Here is a 21,592-nt window from a genome sequence, read left to right as displayed (position 1 = left end):
GGTGGGTGGGTGGTTGTTTGGTTGGGTGGTTGGTTGGGTGGTTGGTTGGGTGGTTGGGTGGGTGGTTGTTTGGTTGGGTGGTTGGGTGGTTGGATGGGTGGGTGGTTGGGTGGTTGGGTGGTTGGTTGGGTGTTTGGGTGGTTGGTTGGGTGGTTGGGTGGTTGGATGGTTGGTTGGATGGGTGGTTGGTTGGTTGGTTGGTTGGGTGGTTGGGTGGGTGGGTGGGTGGGTGAGTGGGTGGTTGGTTGGGTGGGTAGTTGGGTGATTGGTTGGTTGGGTGGGTGGTTGGTTGGTTACCAAGGGATAATTACAGATCATAGAATCATGGAATGGTTTTGGTTGGAAAAGCCCTCTAAGACCTCAACTCCAACCATCAACCCAACCCAACCATGGCCACCAAACCCTGGTCCCAAGAGCCATGGCCACAACTCTCTGGAACACCTCCAGGCATGGGGACTCCACCACCTCCCTGGGCAGCCTCTGCCAAGCCCTGACCACTCTTCCAGCAAAGACATTTTGCCTCATCTCCAACCTAAGCCTCCCCTGGCACAACTCCAGGCCATTTCCTCTCCTTCTATCACCTGAGATTAGGGAGCAGAGCCCAACCCCCACCTCCCTGCAGCCTCCTCACAGGGAGCTGCAGAGAGCAATGAGGTCTCCCTCAGCCTCCTCTTCTCCACACTCAACACCCCCAGCTCCCTCAGCTGCTCCTCCCCAGCCCTCTTCTCCAGCCCCTTCCCCAGCTTGGTTGCCCTTCTCTGGACCTGCTCCAGCCTCTCAATGTCCTTCTTGGAGTGAGGAGCCCAAAGCTGAACCCAGCACTCAAGCTGTGGCCTCCCCAGTGCTGAGTTCAGGGCAATGATCCCTGCCCTGCTCCTGCTGTCCTACTTCAGGCCAGGATGCTGCTGCCCATCTTGGCCAAGGTAAAACCACTTTGCTCAGCTTCTAGCAAATTTGGGACTCTGAAGTTGGAATCAGAGTGAAAGGATGTAAAGGAATTTACACTTTATTCCATTCCAATTAAATAGCTCAACTTGGGCTGGCCTTTCCCCAGCAGAACTCCTGTTGGAGTGTGGCTCTTCATTGTTAGGCTATTTACTGGGAGGTTTCTGCTTTCCAAACAGAGGACTGAGGCAATAATTCAAACCATGATAGGGTCTGGTTTTGACAGGCAGGCTGACAGATGCTGGGGAGCATCTTGCTGCTGAGTGCTGTCAAACATGTGCCTTGCTACTCCTTTTAGCAAAGGAGAACTCTGGCTGTGCTGGATTCTGCCTGCAAAGAGCAGGGTGGCTTCAAGCCTGTGAACCAGCCCCAGCCTCTCAACCCCCATGGAGTGCTTGGTCATAGCTCTGTGTCTGCTTTGGGGCTACAGATCCAGGGCACCACTTCTTCTGGGGTCCGTGCTGTGCCCTGCTGCCCTCCTGGGTTGTGGGGACCAGGGTGCATTCCCCATCTGCCAGGCAGCAAGGAGGTGTGGAGGTCTCTCTCAGCTGGCATTGCAGCTGGGCAATGGCCCTGCCCTGGTCAGCACAGCTCTGCCTTCTGCTCTGCCCTGCTGGCTCCAAACTTGGGTTTTTTTCTGTTCACTTCCAGTCAGGGAGCCTTGGATGAGCTTGTTCCAAGGAGCTCTTCCCCCACACTTAACTTTTGTCTCCAGTTCTCCCCTCAGTCATAACAAAGTGGCCAACATCCACTGCTTTCCCTGCAAGATGCCCAGATGCTGTGAGGAGCTCTTCTCTAACACCCACAGCAGCTCTTCTGGGGCTGACCCTGCTCACTTGCTCCACGTCCAGCAAATGCAGGCAGCCTCTTTTTCCAGCTGAGGCTTAATTGTTTGCTTTCTGATTCTCTCCTATAGCTCATCCTGCTCAGCCCTGTGCTCCACAAGTCCAGGTGCTGAGCTATGGTGAGCATGCTCCTGGACTGCATACTTCTAACCTTCTGGTAGCTACAGCTCACAGCCATTAGTTTCTCCTCTCCAGGTCTGTTGGAGGGAACCCCTGTGGGAGGTGTGGCAGATGTTGCACCTCCTGGAGCTCAGAGGCACAGCCAGCTCCAGGCAGGCAAAAGCAATGTGTGGGATTTAAAAAGACTTTTTTTGTCTCACTTTTTTTGCCCTTCTTGCAAGCAGAAATGAAGTTAATCTCTTTGGAAATCTCCTGCTAAAGGAAAGGTCATCTGAGAACTCAGTCAGACCTGAGGCCGCATCTGGAATCTTGCGTCCAGCTCTGGGCCACTCAGGTCAAGAAGGACCTCAGGGAACTGCTTGAGAGAGTCCAGCACAGAGCCACAGAGCTGCTGAAGGCAGTGGAAGATCTTCCTCCTGAGGAGAGCCTGAGGGAGCTGAGGGCTCTGGAGCTTGGAGAGGAGGAGCCTGAGGGTGAGCTCCTTGCTGTTGCTAAAGCTGTGCAGGGTGATGCCCAGAGGCTGGAGCCAGGCTCTGCTGGGGGATGCCCAATGCCAGCACAAGGGGCAGTGGTGGAAGCTGAGGCAGGCAGCCAGTACCAGAACAAGAGGACACAGGCTCAGGCTGCGCCAGGGGAGGTTTAGGTTGGATGTTAGGAAGAAGTTCTACACAGAGAGAGTGATTGCCCATTGGAATGTGCTGCCCAGGGAGGTGGTGGAGTCACCATCACTGGAGGTGTTCAGGAGGAGACTTGATGGGGTGCTTGGTGCCATGGGTTAGTTGATTAGGTGGTGTTGGATTGGTTGATGGGTTGGATCTTGAAGGTCTCTTCCAACCTGGGTTATTCTATGTAATTCTATGTAAGTGCCATGGAAACAGAAGGAAGAAATTTTCCCCTGTGAGGTGCCAGAGCCCTGGAGCAGGCTGCCCAGGGGGTTGTGGAGTCTCCCTCTCTGGAGATATTCAACCCCCACCAGGCTGTGTTCCTGTGTGACCTGCCCTGGGTGATGCTGCTCTGGCAGGGGGTTGGACTGGATGAGCTCTGGAGGTCCCTTCCAGCCCCTCACATTCTGTGATCCTGTTAAAGCTATCAAAAGCAAAACCAAATGGATCTGGAAAATCAGAGATGGTTTGTGAGACAAGTAGCAGCTAGTCCTTTGGGGAGCAAGAACAGGGAAGATTGGAAGCTGGTTGTTAGGCTCCCTGAGTGTTCTGCTTCCCTCCAAAAACCAGCAGTGACCTGTTCTAGTAAGAACAGCATAAACCAGGTAAAGGCCATGAGGGAGAGCTGAGCAGGGACACCTGCTGTGTTTCCATTGCTGCCACAGGAGGGATTCTCTTCTAGTTTCCATGAATCCCAGTGCTGCAACAACCTTGACAACTGGTTGTGTGTGACCTCAAATCAGCTTCTCTTCTCCCTAGTCTCAGGTGAATGATGGAGAGGAAGTGGTCTGAAATTGTGCCAGGGGAGGCTTAGGTTGGAGAGGAGGAAAAATGTCTTTGCCAGAATGGTCAGGGCTTGGCAGAGGCTGCCCTGGGGGGTGGTGGAGTCCCCATCCCTGGAGGTGTTCCAGAGAGCTGTGGCCATGGCACTTGGGGCCGTGGTTTAGTGGCCATGGTGGGGCTGGGCTGATGGTTGGAGTCAAGGTCTTAGGGGTCTTTCACAGCTGAAATAATTCTGTGCTTCTAACTAGAACAAGAACATAGCTTAAATCCTGGGTTTAGGCTGGGTTACACTTCCCTCCACATCTATCAATGAATTATCATGGAGTGTATTCATGAGAGTGGTGAAGCCCTGGAATGGGTTGTCCAGGGAGGTGGTTGGGGCCCTGTCCCTGGAGGTGTTTAAGCCCAGGCTGGATGAGGCTCTGGCCAGGCTGATCTAGTGTGGGGTGTCCCTGCCCATGGCAGGGGGGTTGGAACTGGATGATCCTTGTGGTCCCTTCCAACCCTGACTGATACTATGATACTATGATATTCCTGTGAGCCCCTGACTTTTCCAGTAAAAGCCAAGCAAACAAAATCACCCCACAGACACACAGACAGACAAGCAAACTTGAAGCCCAAAGCCCAGGCAGCAGTTTGAGACCGCTCAGGAGCTGTTGCTCTCTCTGTACATTGGTGTCTGGGCAGAAAGAATAGAAGAATAGAATAAACCAGGTTGGAAGAGACCTTCAAGATCATTGTGTCCAACCTATCATCCAACACCACCTAATCAACTAAACCATGGCACCAAGCACCCTATCAAGTCTCCTCCTGAACACCTCCAGTGATGGTCACTCTACCACCTCCCCTGGCAGCCTATTTCAATAGCCAAACTCTCTCTCTGTGTAAAACTTCCTCCTAATCTCCAGCCTAAACCTCCCCTGGCACAGCCTGAGACTGTGTCCTCTAAAGCACCTCCTGCAGCTTTTGCTGCAGTTTCTGGTGGCTGAGCCACTTTGAGGTTCTGAGACCTTGGCTTCTGCTCCAGGCATGAGAAACCTTTCCTACAACTCCAGCTGTGAGCCCACTAGCAGAGGGAGAGGGCAATGCAAACCACTTTGCCCTCTCGAGATGAACTTTGTTGCTAGCTTGTGTCCAAGCTGATCTTTGCCTTGAAGGGGTTAGATAACTCAAAAATAGCATCAAAAGCTTTGTTTTGGGTAAAAGGAAATGTTTTGCCTGGTAGCAGCTTTTCTGGAGGGAAAAAGCTTGGTTTAGTGTAGAAGCTGAAGCCCTTTGACTAATCTTAGCTAAACCTGTGGTTGCTGCAGAGCGGTTGGTGGTCTGTGGGGAGCAGCGCTGCGTGGGGTGTCTCCTTTGGGGCATGTGGGGGGAAGCCAAAAACAACTGGAGAAAAGCCCTCAAGCCAGCTGAGCACTGCTGAGTTTCCATCTCCCAGCACCCTCAAGGCTCTCTTAGATCTAGCTGTCATGCCATGGATTTCAGCTACTGCTGCTGTCTGCTGAGGTATGGCCCCCACAAGTGTGAGCAGTGTCTGTTTGTAAGGGTGTGATAGCCGTGGGGCTGGGCTCTGCCACCCTTAGTGCCCATCCAGCAGCTTGGGATCATAAAGAGATACCATTAAAGCTGGTAGTGGCTGTCCATGGCTCCATGTCCCAGTGGAGGCCAGTGACAAGCGGAGTCCCTCAGGGATCAGCCCTGGGACCTGTCTTATTCAACATCTTTGTGGGGGACATGGACAGTGGCATTGAGTGCACCCTCAGCAAGTTTGCTGATGACACCAAGCTGTGTGGTGCAGCAGACAGCTGGAGGGAAGGGATCCATCCAGAGGGACCTGGACAGGCTGCAGAGCTGGGCACAAGCCAACCTCAGGAGGTTCAACAAGACCAAGGGCAGGGTCCTGCAGCTGGATGGAGGCAATCCCAGGCACAAATGCAGGCTGGGCAGGGAGTGGCTGGAAAGTAGCCCTGAGGAGAGAGCCTTGGGGGTGCTGGTGGACAAGAAGCTCAACATGAGCTCTCAGTGTGCGCTTGCAGCCCGCAAAGCCAATCAGATCCTGGGCTGCAGCAGGAGAAGTGTGGCTAGCAGGTTGAGGGAGGTGATCCTCCCCCTCTACTCAGCCCTGGTGAGACCCCACCTGGAGTCCTGCCTCCAGTTCTGGAGCCCCTATTACAAGAGGGATGTGGAGGTGCTGGAGCGTGTCCAGAGCAGGGCCAGGAGGATGATCAGAGGGCTGGAGCACCTCTCCTGTGAGGACAGACTGAAGGAGTTGGGGCTGTTCAGGCTGGAGAAGAGAAGGCTCCGAGGTGACCTAATTGTGGCCTTCCAGGATCTGAAGGGGGCTACAGGAAGGCTGGGGAAGGACTTCTCAGGATCTCAGGTAGTGACAGGACTAGGGGGAATGGAATGAAGCTGGAGGTGGGGAGATTGAGGCTGGAGGGGAGGAGGAAGTTCTTCCCCATGAGAGTGGTGAAGCCCTGGAATGGGTTGTCCAGGGAGGTGGTTGAGGCCCTGTCCCTGGAGGTGTTTAAGCCCAGGCTGGATGAGGCTGTGGCCAGGCTGATCTAGTGTGAGGTGTCCCTGCCCATGGCAGGGGGGTTGGAACTGGATGATCCTTGTGGTCCCTTCCAACCCTGAATGAAACTATGAAACTATGAAAATAAAACACAGAAAGCATCTACATTGCCTTGACTGCTCTCAAGTTCTTTACAGGCATTATGGTAGTCGATGAGTTAGTGCTGATTTGGGTTGTTTGGGACCAACAGCTTCCAAGTTGTGAGAGCAGACAGCTCTGTGTTAGGTGTCCCTGAGTGTTCTGCTTCCCTCCAAAAACCAGCAGTGACCTGGTCTAGTAAGAACAGCATAAACCAGGTAAAGGCCATGAGGGAGAGCTGAGCAGGGACAGCTGGTGTGTTTCCATTGCTGCCACAGGAGGGATTCACCTGGATTTTGGGGCAGGATCTGCTTAAAGCCATCTTGGTTAAGCTTCAAGCATGACTTGAAGGGCCAAGTGGCAATTCCTGTGGCTAACCTGGGAACTTCACCATTAGCAAGGTTTATTGCTCCACCAGGCACTCCCATGGAGGTCTGTGAAACTGGCTCTTCATCCTTTGGTCATCAGGAATGAGGACAAATTCCAGCTGAGTGAGTAGCCTCAGACCATTGTAAGGTGCAGATAAAAGGGCAGAGCCGCAGGAGCAGGACTTCCTTGTGACCACTGATTCATGCACGATTCACTGGCAGAAATCCTAACCTGCAGCAGCAGCAGCACTGTGAGAATGCCCTGCTGCAAAGCCAGGAAGAGCTGCAAATTTATAGTAAAGCTTTCTGGCTTTCACATCATTTCACAGGAGAAGATTACAGCTGGGTGTGCCTAAGCTGAGGTTTGATCCTCATCAGGAAATGCTAAATGCCTGGTGCAGATTCCATCCTGGTGACTGAGAGATGCCAGCAGTGAATCCCACAAGCTATCCTGTCCTGCTGCTGCATGGTGTGGGTTATGTTCAGAGGTTGCTGTAACTGTCACAGAATCACAGAATCACAGAATGTCAGAGGCTGGAAGGAATCTCCAGAGGTCATCCAGTCCAAGCCCTCTGCCAGAGCAGCATCACCCAGGGCAGGCTGCACAGGAAGGCATCCAGGTGGCTTTGGAAAGGCTCCAGAGAAGGAGACTCCACAATCTCTCTGGGCAGCCTGCTCCAGAGCTCTGTCACCCTCACTGTAAAGAAGTTTCTCCTCCTGCTGAGGTCAAACCTTCTCTGTTCAAGTTTGTCTCCATTGCTCCTTGGCTTATTGCTGTGCACCACCCACAAGAGCTTGGCCCCCTCCACTTGCCCCCCAGCCCTCATCTATCGATAGACATTGATCAGATCCCTCTCAGCCTTCTCCTCTCCAGACTCAACAGCCCCAGGGCTCTCAGTCTCTCTTCAAAGGGGAGATGCTCAAGTCCCTTTCTGGTCGAGGTCCCTTTCCTTTTTGTCTTGCAAACAGTGACAGCATAGTCACAGCCTGCAGTACTCACGGGCTGCAGTACTCACTGCCTGCCATAGTCACAGCCTGCCGTAGTCACAGCCTGCCATCACCCGGATTCATCTGGGGGCTGGTTGGTTGCTTCAGAGACAGGCTGAGAACTCTCTCCACGATAGGAGGACTGACAGAAACCCCACTGGGACCACTCCGAGCTGCTTTGCAGCTACTGTATCACCCCTTCTAATACTGAAACTACTACGCCCTGCAAGGACCAGACATTAAGAAATCCTATTAAACATTGAAACTGCTATGCCCAGCGGGACCAGACATTAAGAAATCACATGAAACCTTCGAATACTGAAAAGTCCTGAGCCCAGCAAGAGCCATGAATTAAGGAGTTCCATTACGCCTTTAAATACTGAAACTCCTCTGCTCAGCGAGGACCACGGACGAAGGAATCCTACTACACCTTCAAGTACGGACAGCGGTGAGCCCAGCAAGGGTCACAATGAAGAAACTGCGGGTGCAAAGTGATGCGTGTTTAAAAAGACGACTTTTTAAAGGGTGAGAAATCGTTGCAGCACGGAAAAAGTCCCTGTTTGGGGTTTTTTTTTATCCCCAGATCGAACTACAAGGCTTCTTACCTCTGGTCATCTAATTGTAATACAAATCGTTTAACGCCTTGAAACTCAGCCATCTGCCACCTTTTAAAGCAAACCACTGCCAGCAGTGGGACAATAGTGGGTTGCGAGGATAGTGTAATAAATGCTGGAATCCTGGGGTCCACCTAGTTTCCAGCCTCTTTGGGCACATCCCGCTAAATCGCTCTTAATTACTTGAGAATGCCGACGTCCTTTACTTGTGAATTATGAATTCAACGCGAGCAGCAGCACCGTCTGTAAGGAACCCGCCCTTGTCCTAAAGCAATGGGACAGCGCGAGTTATCTGCACAGCCTGGATGCTCCAAGCGAAATAGATCAACAGTGACAGCGAGGAGAGGAACGAAATGGGACCTGCGGTGACTACAGGGTGAACGCCTGCGTTTATGCTTGTAACTGCAAAGAGAGGGCTGTGGTCAAGAAGCCATCAACACCCAAGGGGGACACAGAGAAGGGAGGAAGGCGTTGCCTCCTCCCCGGAAAATTAGCAGCATCTCTTCCCTTGAGGGCCGTTGTGGATGGGACCTGTAACTCCCTGGGAATTCCCTGTATCCCAAGAAGGGAAAATTCTGCGTCTGTGGGGCAGTAAAACAAAAGAGGAAAACCAAAGATAAATAAAAGAAGGGGGTGAGAAGCGGGGTGCACACACATTTTGCCTCTCCGTGAGGGCCCATGTGCCTGGTCGGAAGTTTCCCTCCATCTCCTAGGTGTCTCCTACCGTGCATGCCGGCGCAGGAGGCGAGAGCCATCCTCCTACCTCCCACAGCAGCGAGGAGCGAGGCTATTAATAGGCGATCTAATTACTCCGAGCTGTTAACTCCGCAGTCTTTAATTCTGTGATGTGGTCGGTTTGATTTTTTCTTTTCCCCAAGCCAGTAGGACTTGCATTTAGAGAACCGATCAGACTCGCCCTGGAAGATAGAATTGTAACGTTTGAAAATCAACTTTTATCCCAAGCGGGAACAAAGTCTCCAAATTTTGACATTTCTGACGAAAGCGGCAACTGAAAATGTTGTTAGTCCGGGTCGAGGGAAGCGTGCTGCTTAGCTAAGGGTGTGAACTTCATTCCTTTATTTGGCCCTCGGTCCCAGGCATCTGGGCAAGGCAAGCACTGGGCGCTGGAAACGGTTCCAAAAGGGCTGGCAAAGGGGTAGCCACGGTGCCAAGGGAAACAGAGCGGCCCCGACGCGGACACGCGTGAAACAGAGCTGCCCTCGCAAAATGCAACCCAGAGAACGGTTTCATTTTGTCCCGTGGGGAAGAAAAATGTTCAAAGATATCTATGTGGAAGGTTTCGAGCAGTTTTGATGCTTTATTTTATTTCGTGAGCAGAGAAATAAGAAGGGCAACGATGCGTGGTGCAGGGCTGTGGCGCAGGGCTGTCTGGCAGGTTTGGATGCAGAAAACGATATCTCCTTGGCTGTGTGCGACAGTGGCCCAGGAGCAGTTAGGGATGAGGGAGGTTTGCCTGCGCGGTGGTTTGGTGGTTGGTTTGGTTTGGGATTGTTTTGTTTTGTTTTGTTTTTAAGAGAGAAAAAACAAATCCCTACAAGTTGCGCTGTAGAAACTGAGGCTGAGGCAGAACAGGTAACTGCAGATTGGATTTGATATTGCCTAACCTCCGTGATAAGGCCCGGGAGGGAGGATGAGGAGGAGTCTCGCTGTGGAGCGGTGGGAAGGGGGAGCTCGGCTGTGCCGTGCCCCGCGTTGCCCGTTCCCAGCTCTCTCCCACTGCAAGCCCTCTCAGAAAGGAGCCCGAGAAACCTGCCCCCGGGCTTTCCGTGGCCGATCCAGTGTAAGGAACCCCCGAAAACTCTCTCCTGTATCCGGGGAGGCCCCCACGGCGCCGTCCCGGGAGCCTCGGCAGCGGGGCCGACACTGGGCTGCCCCCGAGACCCCGGGCAGCGGCGGCTCCCTCAAGCCCAGGGGCCCTGTGCTCCGGAGCCGGGCAGCGTTTTCTTTGGCCGCGTTCTGCAGCTGAAAATCACGTATAAATTAATACTTGTCACTGCAAGGAATGCCTGAAGCTCAGTCTCACCGCTTCATAGCAAAGGTGCTGAGGCGCTCGTCGACAAAAATATCAAAACTAAGCCATTTTAGTCACCAGCTTTTAAAATGAAAACCGCAGAGCAGCGATAAACGCAAAGGTTAGCTCCTCATTTTCAAAGCCTCTCTGCATGTGCTAGGAAGAGACAAAGCTCGTAGGCGCCTGGAGGACAGAAGCAGCTGAGCTCCATGGGTGTTGCTTGGGTGCCCGCGGCCACTCCTGAGAGCTGGAGGGCATCGCCCTGGCCCTGCACACCCCCCGGGGATCAGCCGCGGGCACGGCGCAGCGCCGGCCCCGGGAGGTTATGCGGCAGCGGGAGCCTCTCTTCCGCCCTTCGAAATCCTTTTGGTGTGGGGTTGGTTTTGGTTGTGTGGGGTTTTTTTTTGGTTGTGTGGTGGTTTTGGGGTCGTTGGTTTTGTTGTTCTTGTTTGGTTGGAGGTTTTGTTTGTTTGGTTTGGTTTGGTTTTTTTTTTGGGGGGGGGTTGTAGGGTTTTGGGTGGTGTTTTTTGAGGGGTGGTGGTTTTGTTTTGTGAGGGGTTTTTTGGTGGGGTTTTTTTTGTTTGGTTGGGGTTTGTTTGATTGATTGGGGGTTTTTTGGTTTTCTTTTTAAGGAGGAAATCATTAACTAGGTGGACTTCGGAGGCTGGAGTGGAGGGAGCAAACGAATATAAGATGCACATGTTTTTTTTTAAAGAAATAAAACCCCAGCTCTTTCAGTCACCTATTGCACAAAACTCCGGGCGGGCTCTCTGCTGCTTGTCTGGACGTCAAGGGTTGGCGGGCACCGTGGAAATCACCCAAAAGCACGGCGGCGGCAAGTCACAAGTGGCGAGGAGGCCGCTTACGGCAAGGGGAAAGAGCCTCCTGACTACTCCCCGCCGCCGGGCACGACTTAGGCCCTGGAGGAGAGCTGAGCTGCCGGGCAGCAGCGGGGAATGCTCCCCGGAGCCAGGGCAGGGGGTACTGTCCGGGCAGGGGCAGCCGGGCTCTGGGGAAAGAAAAAATAATCTCTCTCCATCTTTGTGACCTGGAGGCTGCCTCCTCGCTCATGGTCGCCAGAAGCACCCTCACCATGCCCTCTCCACTTTGCCCAGGATCCTGAAGATTTGGGGGACGAGCTTCACGAAGCGCTGCCCCAAAGGCTGTCCCTCCCGGCCCGAGAGGGAGGCGATGGGCGATGGGAAGGGCACCTCTCCCCTCGGCTGCCGCTTAAATGTCCCTTTCCCTGCTGGCGCGGATCGTCCCGCCGGCCTGAGGCAGGGATTTGAGCCCTGCGCGGCGGGGAAGCCCGGGGCCAGCAGCTCCCCGCCGGGCTGGGCGAGCCGGAGCGCTGCCGATGCCCTGATCGATAAGTCCGCTTCAATGTCACAGCCGCCAGGGAATGGAAACACTCGGTATCGCTGGGTGGCCTTGATAAAAGTGTATTTTAAGTAGCGCGGATAAGCGACGGGGAGAGGAGAGGGGGAGAGCTGCCGGCACGTCGCCTGCACTACCCGAGCTTATCAGCCCGGCCTCAGCTCCCCGGCAGTTTCTAAAGTACATTAAGTTACATAAACACGGCTCGCAAAAGGATCCTCCATCCTGCGATGGTCACCAAAGTGACCCCTTGCAGCCGAGCCTCCCACGGCCGCGGCGCCCCGGGGGCACCGGCACCCGACCCGGCGGGCAATGCCCGCGGCTCCAGGGTATGCTGGTACCCGGCGGCGACTCCTGGGGAAGTAGCCGGACCGGAGCCTTTTTTTCCCCCCCCCTCTCTCTAATATACCCCTGGTAAGCGATAGGATTTGCAGAGACCTAGGAGAGGGGAAAGGAGCAACCGCACCGCGCCTGCACAGGGCTTTCCCTCAACCCTTTTTGGTTTGGGAAGTTGAAGTGCCCCTTAGGGAATTTGCCTAGATACAAATCCTCTGTTTTTCCCTCCAATCTGTCTCCTTCCCTTTCGGCCTCATCTAGCACAAGCGACAGTTGCACCCTCTCCCCAGCTCTGCCTTTCCGCACCGAATATCCCCCCGCCCGGCTTTTCCCTGCACGGTCCCTGCCGATGCCACCGGGACAGGAGGTACTCGAGAGGCTCCCGGAGCCCCGAGGTGAAGATTACGTCAGAAGAATGGGATCTGGGAAGAGAGTGACGTCGTGACAAGTTAGGACCCCAAGGCGATATGAGGTCTGGGCGTTTAGAGAGCAAACCTGAAACGAAAAGGAGTGGAGAAGAAAGGAGCGAACGGGAATAGTTTCCCACGCCGGTCCCAGTTCAAACTGGGTTTTCTTATCGGGTCTATCGGAGGAAATAAAATGAAACTTGTAGCCCGGCTATAACGTAAACAAGCTAATCAGCGGAGAAAGAAAAATAAAACCAACAGAGAGGCGCCTCAAGTGTAAAACACAGAGCGCTTTGGAGCCAGGGGACGCGGCGCCTGGCAGGCCAACGCGCCCAGTCACCCTCAGCCCCCCTCGGCCAGGGCAGGGGCTCTGCCCATGGGCACGGACACCCCCTCGCAGCCAGCAGAGCCAAAAAAAAAAAGCAAAATAATTAATAAATAAATCAATAAACCCAACGGAATCGATCGCTTTTGATTCACCCTTCCACGGGTTTGATACAGCCTCGGGTTCGACTCGAGAAGGGACACCCGAAGCCTTAAACGAAACGCGGGGTCTGAAGACGCTTTTCAGGGCAGACATTAGCGGGGGCAGCATCCAAGCCGGGGAGAAACGGTTTGGGCATCGGCACCCTCGCCCCTGCCCCCGCTTTCGCAGGTAAAAAACCACGGGAAAGCGTTTCGCGTTGCAAGTTGAGATGGGAAGGCACCGCCGGCCGTTTGCAGCCCATGAACCTCTGCCCCCGCTGGCAAATGATTGTTTTCTATTTCCTAGTGCGCCCACTAAAATAGATCTCAAATTTAAAAGGGGGAAAAAAAATCACTTCAGCTTGGCAGGCAACATTATTTAGAGAGAACTGGCAAGAAAGAAGTTTCTCCTTTATTCGGACAATTTAACAGAGGAACGGTGCGTCGGGAAAGTGCTTCTTTGCCGACCAGAGCCCTGCCTCGCTGCAGCACGAAAAATGAACGACCACGATACAGCCTGGGAAGTCGCAATCGATTCAGCCACGCCGCCGAGCGCATGGCTCCGTACCGGCTTCTACCGACCCCCCAGCACTCTTCACCTCCCCATCGCCTTGCCTTGCAAAGACAGAAAGAAAAGTGGTGCCTACCCCAGGAGCGACAGCACCGGGCATCAGCAGGTCTGGGCTCGGCTTCATGTCTGCCGGGCTCTGCTCGGGTCCAGCCCTTTGCCGCGGATGACTCTTTCTGTACAAACTGATGATGACAGATATCCAGCTGATAACCCCTGGTGAACGAAGTTATTTTAATTTCCAGTCACTTTCCTGCTAAGTACCGTATCAGTTTGTACACAGCTGAGATAAGAGGGCGGGGAAAGAGAAGAAGAAGAAAGAAACGGAGGGAAAAATGCCTGGTGCCTGCTGCTGGGATGGACACATCCCACAGCTCGCAGTGGCTTCACCTGACGGTTGGGCAACTGAAGGAGGAGCCACATTTTTTCCCCTCGGATAGCTCTGATTTTAACGAGCAAAAATAAATTGATTTGTGGGGAGGGGGTTGGGAGGGAGGGAGACGTTCACCTGGATGCTGAGGGGGAGAGCCAGGCACACATCCTCCGGGCACACTGCCAGGGGCTGTATGCTGCGAGGCCGGGAGCCACGGGGTGAAAAAAAAAGGCCCCAAACCTTCGAAAAGGTGCAAAATCGACCTAAAGAAGGCGTTATCCGTGTGTCAGTGTTATAAAGAAAGAAATACATTTTATACAATGGAAAAGACTCGGGCATCCTGGAGGGCGAGCTCCCCTTTGCTTCTTTCCCCCTCCCAGAACAGGGGGCGGGATCCCTCCCTCTGCGGACACCTCGAGGTGTCCCCCCCCCCCCGACGCCCCCCCCATCCCCACCCCCCCCCCGCGGCGGCAGTGCGGGCCGGCTGCCCGCCGGGACTGGCACCCCTGCGGAGCCCCGTGTTTGTTTAGGGCTCGGCGAGCCCAATCAGGGCCGGCTGCCTGCACTTTTCCGGCAGGGCTGCGAGAGGCGCCTCCTCTCTCCTTTTTATACATCGGCCGCCGGCAGCCGCCGCTGGACTCGCCGCCGCCTCTCGCCCCCGCCGCACCGGATTTACCGCCCGCCGCGGCCCCGCGCACCCGGCCCCATGCGGGGCACCGGCAGCAGGTTTGGCCCCTCGCTTTTCCTTCTTCCAACCCAGCTTCCCTCGCAGCCCCGCCGCGGTTTTCCTTCCCCGCTCCTCTCTGTTCCTGCTTCTCTGCCCTCGGCCGCTCCGGGAGCGCAGCAGCGGCTGCGCCTGAGAGGCAGAGCCCGAGAGAGGCTGTGTGGGCAAACATCCGATGCTGGTGCCTGGAACTCTTATCTGCCGGGGTCTTATCTCCCAGTTATCTCGCATGAGGCAGAGACCCATTCGGTGCCTATCCACGGGGGGCTCTGTGTGTGTCCTGTGTTCATGTGCCTGTGGTTATCTGCACAACCCCGAGGTGGGCTGAGAGCGCGGAGCCTCGCTGGCCGCTCCTGCTGTCAGCTCCTTGAGTCCTCTTTCGCTTTCTGCCCCTTCTCCTAAGGCCGGGGCAGCGGGGCCTCTGTGTGTGTCTGTCTGTCTGCCTGTCCGGCCTCTCTCATGCCGGCGGCTCCGGAACGTGGCTCTTGGCAGGGGCCGCGCTGGCTGCAGAACGGGTGCCACCCCGCGAATGTGTGCCGGGGCTGTGGGCAGTCCCCAGCCAGAACCCACACCGGCCCCTGCGCCAGGCACAGCCCGCCCGGCCCTGGTCTGACCACGGCCCGTGTCCCGGACCCGCCGCGCACACGTCGGGGCCCGGCCAGTGTGCATCTCCCGGGTCCTTTCCCTGCTCCTCCTCCTCCTTTCCGTGACCTTGGGCTGGAAACAAGCAAACAAACGAGGCGATGCGCGGAAAAGCTCACATCGCTCTCTGGGGAAGTAACCTTAAAGGGATCGGCTTACTAATTGTTTTCTCGGTGGAACCGAGTCAAATGACTCATTCATTGAAAGAACCATAATAGTAACTGCAGCGGCAGCCGCCAGGGAAGGGGCTTTGCCACAGACCGGGGAAAATGCCCCTCTTCCCCTCTCTCCCTACACGCCTTCCCATCCTCCTTCTCTCCGGTGCGCTTCGTGTTCAGATCCCCAGACCCAGGTGCGGAGGGCTCGGGAAGCAGTCCGCGGAGGAGAGGGGCCGGAGCACGAAGTGCCGTCCCCCAGGGACCGTGCTCCGCGGAGCTCTGCGCCGCCGGCGGCTCCCAGCCCATGTTGACCTGGGCTGCCGGCTCCCATTCCTCGGGGGCGAGGGACAGCAGCGCCCAGGCGACATGACTGATTAAACGCTCCGAGGGTCCAGATAAGGCCTGATGAATCTCATTAAGGGAGGGAGACGGGCTGTCCTGTTTGCTAACTTTGTTATCATCATTATTTCTCTCCCTCCCCTGCTCTTTTGTGTCCTCCTTCCCCGCCCTGCCCTGCGGACCCCCCCTCCACTTTTCCTCCTCCTCCTCCCCTCCTCTCCTTGCCCATCCACACCCAGCAGCTAGAAGGGACCTGGATGGCCGTGGCTGACGACGGCTGGTGCGCGGTGAAGCGGTGCGCTGAGGACGCCGGCGGTTCCTCCTGCCCCTTCGCGACCAGGGAGCCGCGCCCGTCTCCTCCTTCGCCCTCCTCCTCCTCCTCTTCCTCCGGCGGCTCCCGGGCCGAGCGAGGCTCCTCCGAGACTCCACTACCGGAGCCCGACGGCAGCCACCGGCCGGCCCCACCGCCCGTCGCCGAGGCCAGGTCACTGCTCGCCCCCTACGTGCACTTCGGGGGCCCTCACCCCTCCGGACGGCCCACCTGGGAGGACATCGTGCTATTGGCGGATTTAGACCAAGCGAACAAGCTGATCTGGTCCAGCCGCGGCCCACGGCTGAGCGGGCTCGGCGCCGAGCAGCCCGAGGAGATGTACCAGACCCTGGCCATCTCGGCCTCCCAGGGCCCCGCGCCCTACGACGGATCTCCGGGCAGCTTCATGCACTCCACACCCAGCTCGCCCGTCTACGTGCCCACGACCCGCGTGGGCTCCATGCTGCCTACGCTGCCGTACCTGCAGGGCAGCGGGGCGGCCCAGCCTAGCCACCCGGGAGGCAGCCACGCCGTCTGGTCCCAGCCGGCAGCGGAGAGCCCCTCGTACAGCAGCGGAGGAGGCTCGCACCCCTCGGGCCGTTTCCCCTACTCTCCCAGCCCGCCGGTGGCTAACGGGGCCTCCCGTGAGCCCGGCGCCTACAGCAACAGCCTGGGGGCCAGGGACCAGTACAGCCCCTTGGCCCGGCCGCTCAATGGCTCCTACCCGGGGCCCTACACGTCCTACGTGGGGCCGCAGCTCACCCCCGCCTGGCCCACGGCCCCTTTCGAGAACTCCATGCTGCACTGTCTGCAGGGCCGGGCTGCCCCCATCCCCGTCCGGGCACCCAGCGCAGGTAGGACCGGCCGCCGGGGACACTGGGGTAGGGGAGGGCAGAGCAGGGCAGGGGGGTGGCCGCTGCCTCACATCGGGGCTGCCCCCGGGGGTGCGGAAAGTCGACAAAGGGGCTGCCCCGGCGTGAAGGTTAGCTGGCTGCGCGGCATGGGGAGGCTCTAGTGCCGGTGGCAGGACGGCGGTCGCGGGACCTTGGCTCTCGTTGAGCTGGGGGGGAACACGCACAAAAAAGCGGCGTTGGTCGGAGTATGGCGGTGGGGGCCGCAAACCCGCCGGTCGCGAATCGAATCTCCTGGCGTAAAGCCTCGCTTTTAAGCTCCCCAATTCCATCCAACTCTGTTTCCTCGACATGAGATAATTCGACCACCAAACGGTGACAAATTTCGCTGGGAATTAATCTCCCGCGTAGCGTGGAGGGAAAACTCAACTAGTTTGGGGTTAGCGCAACCCCAAATCACTTCACTACTTCCTGAAGCGCGAACAGCAGCAAGGCAAAACCACTGATAGGAAGGAGAAATCCAGTTTGTAAACCGCGGTTAAAATCCGGCATCTCCGGATGGGATTTTCACTTTCGCTTCCGAGTTGTCCAGCCTTTATTTTATTTATATATATAAAAATAATGATTTATTTATCGATTAAATTCAGGAAATTCTCGGTGCCATTAAATTAATTGTAGAAGCGGAGGCTGAGCTGCCCTGGTGCAGTCAGGGCTAGAAAGATTAACGATTATGGCAGCCTCTTCAGCTTTAGAATGTGTGTATGTACATATAAATAGAGACGTATAGAGAGGGGTGCGTGTGGGTGCGTGTAGAGATGTATGGCGATGTGCACTTTTAGTTGCACATCGTTTTGTTTATGTATACCTGTGTATGTATACACAGGACACGCAGACACACAACACCCCTAGGCTTGATCAGCGCTCGCTTTAATCATAAGCTCCCCACCGGGAAGGTTTTATTTTATACACACTGCAATTTTCTCTTTCGGCGCAGTCTTGCAGAAAATGACTCGCTGGCTTTTTTTTTTTTCACCTTCCCCTAGGAGCGCGCCCCCTGCTCCCCCTTGGTGATGCGCGGGAGGCTGGGGGCATTTTAAGGCTCCCACTCGGTGCTTACTAACGTGACAGGGAAGGAGACTTGAGTTGTAGTGGTGGTAGGAGAAAGACAAGAGCACAGCCGGGAAGCCGTGCCTCGGGGTGACACCGAAGCTGAGGTTTTCGACTCGGTTTCCTTATACCACCTTACTTACTTACACCACCACTACATTAAGCGTTGAGGAAAACAAAATCCTGGGGTTTCTGGGTTGGTCGTTTGGGGGGTTTTGGGTGTTTTTTTTTGTTTGTGGGGGTATTTTCGTTTGCCTTTTGGGTCGATTTTTGGTGGGGTTTGGGCGGGGTATTTTTTGTTTGTAGTTTTTCTTTAGTGTGTGTGCGTTGGATTTTTTTGTTTTGCCTTTTCTTTTATTTATTTCCTTTTATTTAATTTCTTTTTTTTTTTTATTTCTCTTTTTGTTTTGATTTGGTCTTTTATTCTGGAGAAAGGTGGAGGAAAAGAATTACAAAAGGGAAAGGAGAGAGGTGGGGGAGAAGGGACAGAGGAGAAACGGCGAAAGGCTGGGGCAGGTAGTGCCAAGCCAGCCGGAAGGGACACGGCAGCTTCCCCTGCTCCCCGGGGGTTTCTCGCCCGCCCCTGTGTCCCCGGAGCTGCTCCCTGCGGCTCCGCTGAGCACCGGCCCGGCTGGGGAAGGGGCAGCGGGAGCAGCCGCGGCGCTGGGGCAGCTTCCTCGGCTTTCTCTGGGCACACCAGAACCAGAGGGGCAGGGTTTAGCCTTTCGGTGAGGAGAAGATGGGTTCCAGGGAGTTGTTTCTGTGAGGGGAAGGTGAATGCCGGGGAAGTTGTTTCGGTAAGGGGAAGGTGAGTGCCGGGGGAGTTGTTTCGGTGCCGGGGCAGTCGCATCGCGAAGCAGCGGCAGCAGCAAAGCCGAAGCCACTCGCGGCCCCGGCTCAGACCATGGGGCAGGGACTGCGAATTGTTGCCGCGATAGATTTTGTAAAAGCAAAATACGAGCTCGTTTGACACAGCTTTCTTGAAATTATTCGGAGGCTTACCAAAACAGCATCTAAAATTAAAACTTGATTTTGCTTTCCTTGGCGATAAAAATATTTCTCTTGCACTAAGGGGAAAAATATTTTCAAATGCCCGAGAAGTGCTGTCCCGGCAGAATATCTTTCTTTCTTTCTTTCTTTCTTTTTTTTTTTGAGGCACGAAGGTAAAGTTATAAAGTCAATAAGTGAGACAAACAACTGTTTAACTTCCAGCGTCCTTGAAGCCTTAAGCATTTTCCTGATTACAGTCTTCAGTGACGCTTTTAGTGCAAGGATTAATAAATCTTAGCCATGTGCTAAGAGCTGCAAACTGACAACGTCAGTTGAACTGTGCTCTCTGGACTCTGCCGTGTGCTCCGTCCTGCTGAGCTCCCAATAATTCGCCGACGAAGGAAGGAGGGAAATGGATTTGGGTGGGTGCGGGCCAAGAGGCCGTTTAGCCCTCTGCTTAATGCCCGCTCTGTCACTGCAGCCCTGTCTCCAAAGCTGCCTGACGTTTACAAGCTCTTTTCGCTTTACAGCCCGGAGCTGCTAAGCGAAACGTAAAAGAGCAACCCAGTGATGAATGGAGGCAGGTAGCGGAGGGGATGAAGGGAGCGAAAATATCTGAGGCCAAGCTATGAGCCTGAAACAGCCTTCCCGTGCTCAGCTCGAAAGCTGCTGCAGAAAGCCAGACACCTCTTACTATTTATATTCTATTATTATAGGGTAAAAGTCCTATTTATTTTTTCCCCTCTCTATTATTTTTTTCTCCTCCGTATTTATTTTCCCCCCTCCCTATTTATTTCTCCCCCTGTGTATTTATTTCTACCCCTGTGTATTTATTTCTTCCCCTCTGCATTTTATCGTTCCCCCTAAAATACAGAGCGGTGAGTCAGAACAAGAACAGAAGGAATTGCAGGGCTGAAGGAGTTTGCTTTTATCAGTGACTTCTCTTTGTGTTTTTCCTTTTGCCGTGCATTTAGATCCCTCTCTGTAGTTTTTTTTTCCTCTTTTCCCCTAGTAGCTATGAGAGCAGAAGGCAGCACGCTGCATATTTTCCCATTTCCTCCATTTCCTACCAGTTTAACCAAATAGCCGAGGTGAAGCGGTCGCTCCCCGTCTCTGCCTTGGCACAACAGGCTCCCAAACGCTGTCTCTAAACTGGAGGTTTTTGCTGTTTTCCGAAGCATTTAAAACGAGAGTTGGGGTAAAATCTCCTTGCCCAGCTTCGGCTCGGGGAGATACTGGGCACAGTCAGAGCTCCTCACACCCTATCCCTGTGCTCCAGCTCCTCTTGGAAGACTATTCTGGCAGACACCGAACTCCCCCTTTCCCCGTCCAAAATCGAGTGCACTCCCCTGTCCTCCCCACGGGGCTTTCACCCCTCGGGCGGGCCCCGCACGGCTCCAGGCAGAGCTCCAAAGGGCCAAATTCCGCTGTCCCCCGAGCGCCCGGTGCCCCTCAGCCCGGCCAGGGCAGCTCGGCCCTGCTCCGCTTTGTAACGCGAAGGTTGCGCCGGGAGCGGCAGAGCCTGGTAAATGTGGAGAAGTTAAGCAAAAGTAATAATTGAAAGGGAGGATTTGGTAAAAAGCCGGCGCCTGGCCGCGGCCGCCGCCGGCAGCTGCGGTCCGAGGGCTGCTCTCGGGTCCTTGCTCGCCGCCGCGCCCGGCGCCGGGGCAGCGCTCCGCGGGGTTCTACGGGGTTCCGCGTCTGCCTGCCGCCCTGTCCCATCGCCTGACCCCTCTGCTCCTGCCCCGCAGAGCTGTTGGAGGACCTGTCCGAGAGTCGGGAGTGCGTCAACTGCGGCTCCATCCAGACCCCGCTGTGGCGACGGGACGGCACCGGCAACTACCTGTGCAACGCCTGCGGGCTCTACACCAAAATGAACGGACTCAGCAGGCCCCTCATCAAGCCCCAGAAGAGAGTGGTGAGTGGGGATGGAGGAGAGGAGGGGTGTGGCAGGAGCTGTGTCTGAGGGACCCCTGGTCAGTGCTAGCCAGGGGAAAGCTGGAAGAAGGACAGGAACGGCAAGCAGAGTGTTAAGGACAGGGAGGGGAAGCATAGAGTATTAGCCTGCAATACCCAAGTGGGGCTTCTGGCCAGGTTTGCATGCCACAGTGGGCCTGCTGAGGGGTGACTGCTGCCCTTTGGGCGCTGCTTCAGGCCCACTTCTGAGTCTTACACTGGTAAAATCTCTGCCCTCAGAGAGCCAAACACAGCCAGCTTGGGCCCTGCCGGCTTTCTGAGCCTGATGGACGTTGTGGCTGAGGGGGCATCAGCAGCTTGGAAGAGCTGAATGCTGCTGATGTTGAACGTTTTCAACAGGGGGAGGAAAAAAAAAATAGAAATCAAAATAATGAAGGTTGGAAAGTGTTTGTTCAGAGAGCTAGGAATTTCTCCAGACCTGCTTTTGTTTGCTGAGAGCTCGATCCTTGGGAATGTAAGCAAGTTTTGTATATAATTCAAAGAAAACCAATTGTTTAAACAATGATAATGGCCTTTGTTTTGTTTCACTCCCAAGAAGTGAGCAGCAACTTTTTTTTTTTTCTTCCTAAAAATACACTCCTAAACCCCAGGGGTGGGGGGAAGTAAACTGTACAACCCAGAACCCCTGTTTATACCTCAGGCTGGCACTGTGAATAGGCAAGGAGAAAACTGAACAAGTGGGAACTGCACATTCTGTTTGGCAGGCCTGGGTGGAGGTCAGCAGAGAGAAAGAATAGGTCCTGCAGTCGGGGGGGGGGGGGGGGGGCTGCGAGGGAGCCGCGATAAATCACGGAGGTATAATCCCAGCTGATGTTTGGACCCTTGTGCGTGGAGACAGCGTATCAAACCCATCAGCCTGGCGAGCCCCTTTCAATCACCCCAGCTGCTGCGCTCCACGCCTGTTTTCCTAGCCTTAAAACACGTCCCCTTCTTTATTTCACAACCCTTTGGATTTACTG

At 55.1% G+C, this 21,592-nt stretch overlaps 1 protein-coding gene and 1 long non-coding RNA gene across 5 annotated transcripts in view; one reads left to right on the top strand and one right to left on the bottom strand.

Moving 5' to 3' along the window:
- The window catches only part of LOC137455014 (uncharacterized), a 126,325-nt gene extending 112,895 nt beyond the window's left edge, over positions 1-13,430 (bottom strand). The window contains exons 1-2 of the long non-coding RNA XR_010990736.1: positions 13,242-13,430; positions 8,702-8,894 (exon numbers count right to left, since the gene is read on the bottom strand). This is a non-coding gene — a long non-coding RNA (uncharacterized lncRNA). The remainder of the gene's footprint in view (positions 1-8,701; positions 8,895-13,241) is intronic.
- Positions 13,431-14,177: 747 nt separating this feature from the next.
- The window catches only part of GATA6 (GATA binding protein 6), a 29,995-nt gene continuing 22,580 nt past the window's right edge, over positions 14,178-21,592 (top strand). For 3 of the 4 annotated variants that reach the window (XM_068165501.1, XM_068165500.1, XM_068165498.1), the window contains exons 1-3: positions 14,178-14,261; positions 15,638-16,562; positions 20,408-20,574. In XM_068165501.1, coding sequence (XP_068021602.1) covers positions 15,656-16,562; positions 20,408-20,574 — 1,074 coding nt within the window. In that variant the 5' untranslated portion in view covers positions 14,178-14,261; positions 15,638-15,655. The remainder of the gene's footprint in view (positions 14,262-15,637; positions 16,563-20,407; positions 20,575-21,592) is intronic. The other variant, XM_068165499.1, reaches the window with a different exon arrangement.

This window comes from Melanerpes formicivorus, unplaced genomic scaffold (assembly GCF_026170545.1).
Source record: "Melanerpes formicivorus ecotype bairdi unplaced genomic scaffold, bMelFor1.0.p_v2 SCAF_89, whole genome shotgun sequence".
NCBI classification, from domain to species: domain Eukaryota; kingdom Metazoa; phylum Chordata; class Aves; order Piciformes; family Picidae; genus Melanerpes; species Melanerpes formicivorus.
This window is presented reverse-complemented; position numbering and strand designations above follow the sequence as displayed.